Source organism: Episyrphus balteatus, chromosome 3, assembly GCF_945859705.1.
Source record: "Episyrphus balteatus chromosome 3, idEpiBalt1.1, whole genome shotgun sequence".
Lineage (NCBI taxonomy): Eukaryota > Metazoa > Arthropoda > Insecta > Diptera > Syrphidae > Episyrphus > Episyrphus balteatus.
The window spans coordinates 40,244,122-40,249,770 of NC_079136.1; the positions used below are offsets into that span (position 1 = coordinate 40,244,122).

General features: G+C 29.2%; 1 protein-coding gene across 1 annotated transcript; it reads right to left on the reverse strand.

The window, feature by feature from the left end:
• Positions 1-1,314: 1,314 nt before the first annotated feature.
• LOC129915489 (peptide tarsal-less AA) lies at positions 1,315-2,303 on the reverse strand. Its single transcript, XM_055995039.1, has one exon. The coding sequence runs from the start codon at positions 1,436-1,438 to the stop codon at positions 1,325-1,327; it is 114 nt and encodes a 37-aa protein (XP_055851014.1). The 5' UTR covers positions 1,439-2,303; the 3' UTR covers positions 1,315-1,324.
• Positions 2,304-5,649: the final 3,346 nt, after the last annotated feature.

Below are 5,649 nucleotides of genomic sequence, written 5' to 3' on the forward strand. Positions count from 1 at the left end.
TTGAATTCTTTACAAAAAAGATCATTTTATTCAATCAAAAACAACAATTTATCAGATTTGAATGTACAAAAATAAAAATGGAGTAACTAACGCATCTACTGAATGTAATTTTTTTTATTTGGAAAAGCGATGCCGCTTAATTGCGTTTAGTTTAAAAGTCAACATTGGTTTTTTTTACATGGACTTACCACTTTCAAATATAACGGCTTACCTGTTTTTTCTGACATATCGAAAACATTTAACACTTTTGCATGAAACGCCAGCAAAACATTAACCTACAAAAACATATTCATCTTATTTTCCAATTTACCATTTGCATCTTATTACCGATTCTTCTGTCTACTGAAAATCCAAAATAAAAAATTTGTTCAAGTTCCAAAAAAAATCCAAAAGAAACAACAAAATAAAAAACAGATTTTTTTTATAATTTTTTTTTAAATAAAATTCATTCTTTAATTTTTGTATTTGATTTTTCTATAAATAAATTGAATATATAATGTAAAAATAATTATTTTAAATATATAAAAAATAATAATAAAAAATAGTACATTATGTAATACATATAGTTGCGCGCATAATATATGTATCAATATTCATTTGTTTTTTTTTTTTTATTTATAGCATACAAAAAAAAATAATAAATGTAAATTTTCTTTTAATAGGTGACTTTCTAATATGACACTTAACTTAATACTTTTTTTTCATATAATTCTTAAAAATTAAATGTTTTTTTTTTTTGTTTTCTAATATTTTTATAAGGCAGCTTTTTGTTATTGGTGTTTTGTTTTTTTTTCTTTTTAAAAAAATTCAATTTAAACAAAAAAATTTAAAATTTAAAACAAAAAAAAAATCAAATAAAATAAAATTTAAATGAAAATGAGTTTTTTTTTTTATATGAACAATTTTACATGAAACTAAATTTTTGAATAAATTAACTTTTCTTTTAAATTTTAATAAAATTAGTAGAAAATTTTATATGCATGAATATAATATTTTGATGAATATAATTTTTGTTTGTAATGATGAAATAAATCAACGATTAAATTATATTAATTTTTTTTTCTATATAAAAAAATACATTATATTTAAATAGTTTTTTTTTATGGGCATTTAAAAACAATATCTAAAAAAAATATATTTATTTACTTCAGCTTTCTTCGATGACGACAGCTGGAAGTCTCCTCTCGGCCACGAACACACTGCCAGTATGTTCTCAAAAAAGTCCAGTTCATTGTTTTTAAATTTTTGTGTCAACAAAATAAAAAAACAATAAAAAAAAAAATATGTAAAATTTTACATAATTTTTTTTAAAGAAAACAAAAATTCAATATTGTCCTGTTGGATCAAGATGTGAATTTGTATTTGTTCGTTTTGTGTTATTTGTTGTCCTGGTGTTGTTAGGACGACGATATGTGCCGGTTGGGTCGAGGATATTCATTTTGTAAATTTTTTTAGAGATTTTTTTCTTACAGAAAAAATTAATTATTAATTTTTAAAAATTTTTATTGGCTGAATTAAAATGTTTTAACAAAAAATTTGAGTTAATAGGTTCCAGTGGGATCCAAAACTTTAGCCATTTTTAATAATTTTTTTTTTTAAATAACAAATAAAAATTCAAATAAAATAGTTTTTTATAAATTTAAAATGCAATTTTGACAATATTTTAGTATTGACCAGTGGGGTCCAATGAGAAAGCCATTTTTATTAGTTTTTACAAAAAGATATTAAAAGACTTTACAAAAAAATAGAAAACTCTACGAATGAGTTATTTAGCTGGAATCTTACTGATGGTTCTCCTCTCTGTGTTTTGGTTAGACCTCAAAATATTTCTGCTTGTCTATGGTTCACAAAAAAAACAGCTGATTGTTTGTTATTGATATTAAAAGCCTTTAGTATTGGCCAGTTGGGTCAAGATTGAAAGCCATTTTGGTAATTTTTTAAAAATCTTCTTATTTTTCAAAAATTATTAAAACTGTTTTTGAGTTTTATCTTTTTTTTATGATAAAATTGTCTCTTGGTTCAAAAAAATGCACTAAACCAAAATAATTCACTGTCACTTTGAGTGTTGGATTGGATTTGTTAGAAAATTGTTCTTTAATCACGATCACTGAGTTTTTTGATAAATTTTCTATCTTTTTTTTGCAGTTTTAGATAGTTTTTGAAATAAATTAATTTATTTATTTTGTAAAAATAAGAAAAGAAATCGTTTTTTTTGTATTCCGAAAGACTGAATCTTTTTTTAGCTCTAAAGAGTGTAGAGGTTTCTTAGATGTTGATCTGTCGAACGATGTCGATCTTATGAATTGATCTTCGTTAAGTCAGGAGCTTAAATCCTAATGCGGTTGATCCATGTGTTGGTGATAATTGAATTCAAAGAGAAGAGAAAAAACAATAACAAATCATGATTGTCGATGTATTAGTTAAACATATGATCACTTTAGAGCGTTTAAGAGTACATTTGTGCATACACCCGCATTAATTGAGCAGGTGGTGTGAAATTCTCTTAGAGTTCTCTTTGATGTATCTAATTGCATTGTGTATCTGTATCTGAATATTTTTTTCACCTGGATAGATAGTATGTTTGATAAAAGAAGGTGAGAGAGAGAGAGAGAGAGAGAGCGAGTATTTAAGAGACAGAGAAAGGTGGGAGAAAGAAATTTTTTTTGCACGTTGTTCTTTGTTACTGAAAATACTGATAGTTAAAGAAGTCTATGTGAAGGTATTTTAGAGAAGATCCCTAAATTTCTAATACCACAACAGCTGGTTTCTTTCTATACCGGCAGCAGTAGATAATGCAGAAATGTGTTTATGTATTATTTTTTGTGTGTTTGTTGTTGTTGTTTGCTTCTATAAAAATAGATAGATATAGAATTATACAGAAGTTCGAATATAGGCCCTCTTGTCTGGGAAGACGAACCCATAACCAAGATGAAGAGGGTGGTTTAAGGTATATATCTTTGGAGTTTCTTTTGTTAACCTATATCCGTGATAATAGGTTAACATTTTAATATGCAGGTATCGTTCAAGTGGTGCCTCCAGGTAGCACACACGAGGCTGGACTTACGGAACGATGACGATGGAAGACGACGAACGCTTATTGGTTCAAGGGTATTAGATATGTACTGGATGGTTATAACTATTTGGATGATAATGATAAATAAATGGAGGTGCAATAAAGTCCTATATATTAGTTTCTAATATATTTAGGATCCTTTAGGAGAGACAATAGTTTTTCATTCAGTTTAGTTCCTGATTTCGATGTGGCAGGAAAGGTTGTTTTTAGAAGGTTTTGGTAAAATTTCAATCAAATTCATTTATGATACCTACGTATAATACCTTAATGTCTAATAATGTTTATTAGATTAACAAGTATTTAGGGTCTAAATAAGGCAATAGGTTTATTTTGAAAATTTTTAAGGAAGTTCTTCTAAAATCACAAAACTTCTTTTGCCAAAACCCAAACCATTTTTGGTCAAATTTGAAGGTATGCTAGATCAGATCTCAAAACAAATATTGATTTTCGAGATATTTAATAAATTATTTTTTTCACTAGGCTTCAAGGCTTTTTTGCAATTTTTCATTAATTTTTCCAAAATTACTTCTCAATTTATTGTACCTATTGTATGTAATTTTATCGGTTTGCATACCTAAATTTTTTTTTACTTAGCGAATTTTCATTCCGCTAAGCTACTATTTTGAATTTTTTTCGATCCGCCATTATTAACTGGCCCAGCAGTTTAGCCACATAACTTACACGTTTTCTAAGATCTTGTTATATCAACTTTGTATCTAAGTTACAGTTGCAGGGTTGCAAAAAGTTCAGCTCAGCTCAAATTTTGAGCTAGCTCACTTTTGAGCTAGGTACCATAGCTCAGCTCATTTGAGCTGAGCTGAAAGTGAGCTGAAAGTGAGCTGAGCTGATGGTTGAGCTGAGCTGTCAGTGAGCTGAGCTGTTGGGTGAGCTAAGGTAAAGTGAGCTGAGCTGTGATGGGTGAGAGGTTACATTGATTTTTATTTGGAAAGTATAATTAAAAATATGAAGATACTTTTATAGAACACCATGGCTTAAGATGTTTGGTTCTAGTTATTAATGGAATTATTTTTATATAATTATATTATTTTTTTATTAGGGTTTGAAAGTTTCCAACGCCTATATCTCGGAATTTTGAAAAAAATAAAAAAAATTTTTTTGATGCCAAAAGGTTGCGGGGGGATTTCGAATGGGATCACGAAACAGCTATTAGACAATAGATCACAAATTATCACGTTAACATTATGTTATAATATTTGGAAAAGAGCTTAATTAGGTATACGCTTTTTTTTTTTGTTGATTTTAGAGCTGCCTTGGGTTCGGGTAACACAAATTGGCTGTTCAATGAGCTGTGCTCTATGGGTCTTTAAACAAAAATATTTAACGTTGCAAAAACTAAGATTAGTTCAATTTTTAAAGCATTGGAGAACAACCTTAATCTTAACCCTTCAGCCGAATATAAAAATCTTCTTAAGTATTGCATCTTCAATAATATCAAGAAGCCCAAGTTTGAGGAATTACAAAATTTGACTATGCGTTTCTTCATGAAGAGATGTAAATATTCTTTATAATTATTAACTGAGATATGAGGGCTTCAAAAATTGCTTATACCTACACTATACAATTTGAACACCACAGATTTTTACACTTTGTAATATATTCTATCTTCAAAGATAGTAGAATAAAGTGCTTTAGAAAAAGTGTTGACGACTATGTATTGCTAGCTGACAACCCTTTCACTCTTCAGCTCTGCAAATCAACAGATTAAATACAAATACGAGAAATGGGGGTTAGTTGTCAATACCAGCAAAACAAAAGTGATGGTTTTTGAAGCTCGTCAAACAAGAAGGCTTCGGGAAGAGAACTGGTTTCTGAATAATGTCGCTATTGAAGTTGTGCAGGAATTTAAGTATTTGGGAGTCTTTATCACGCACAACCTTAACTTCTCTAAGCATGTGAAACATAAAAGTAATGAGGCTAAATTGGCTCTGAGCTTAATGTGGCCCAAGTTGTTTGCGAATAAAGAACTCGATCTGGTGTCGAAGTATCGTGTATTTCACGCGACAGTGAATACATGCATGTGCTATGGTGTCCAGGTCTTCGGATACGTTTATATGGAGGTGTTTGAAGCATTACAAAGATATTTTTTCAAGCGCTTATTTAGATTACCAAATTCAACGCCAAACTATGCCATTCATGTAGATTCTGGTTTATCGCCACTTTATATCCTGAATCTAAAATCAAACTCCGATTATTTGATAAGAGTGATGAAAAGAAGCGGAAGAAGTCTTCACAAATCAATGATGGTAAGATTGTTGCAAACGAGGGCCTCTCCATTTAAGAGGAGTGGAATGAATTATCCATAGCCCATGAGACTAATCTTTCCATCAATGAAACAAATGTCGATGAATGGCCGGGGATTTTTGCTAATGTCATTGCAAAAATTGATGAAAAGACTTACATTCAACATCTATCTAGAGCAACAGAATCAACTTCTAGAAATACATATAAGAACCTTGATCACCAGTTGCCCTCAGAAGTAAACTATTTTTCCAAAGAATTTTCGGTTGAAGCTATAAGCTACGTATTCAGAGCACGAGTCGAACTGTTAAACTTAA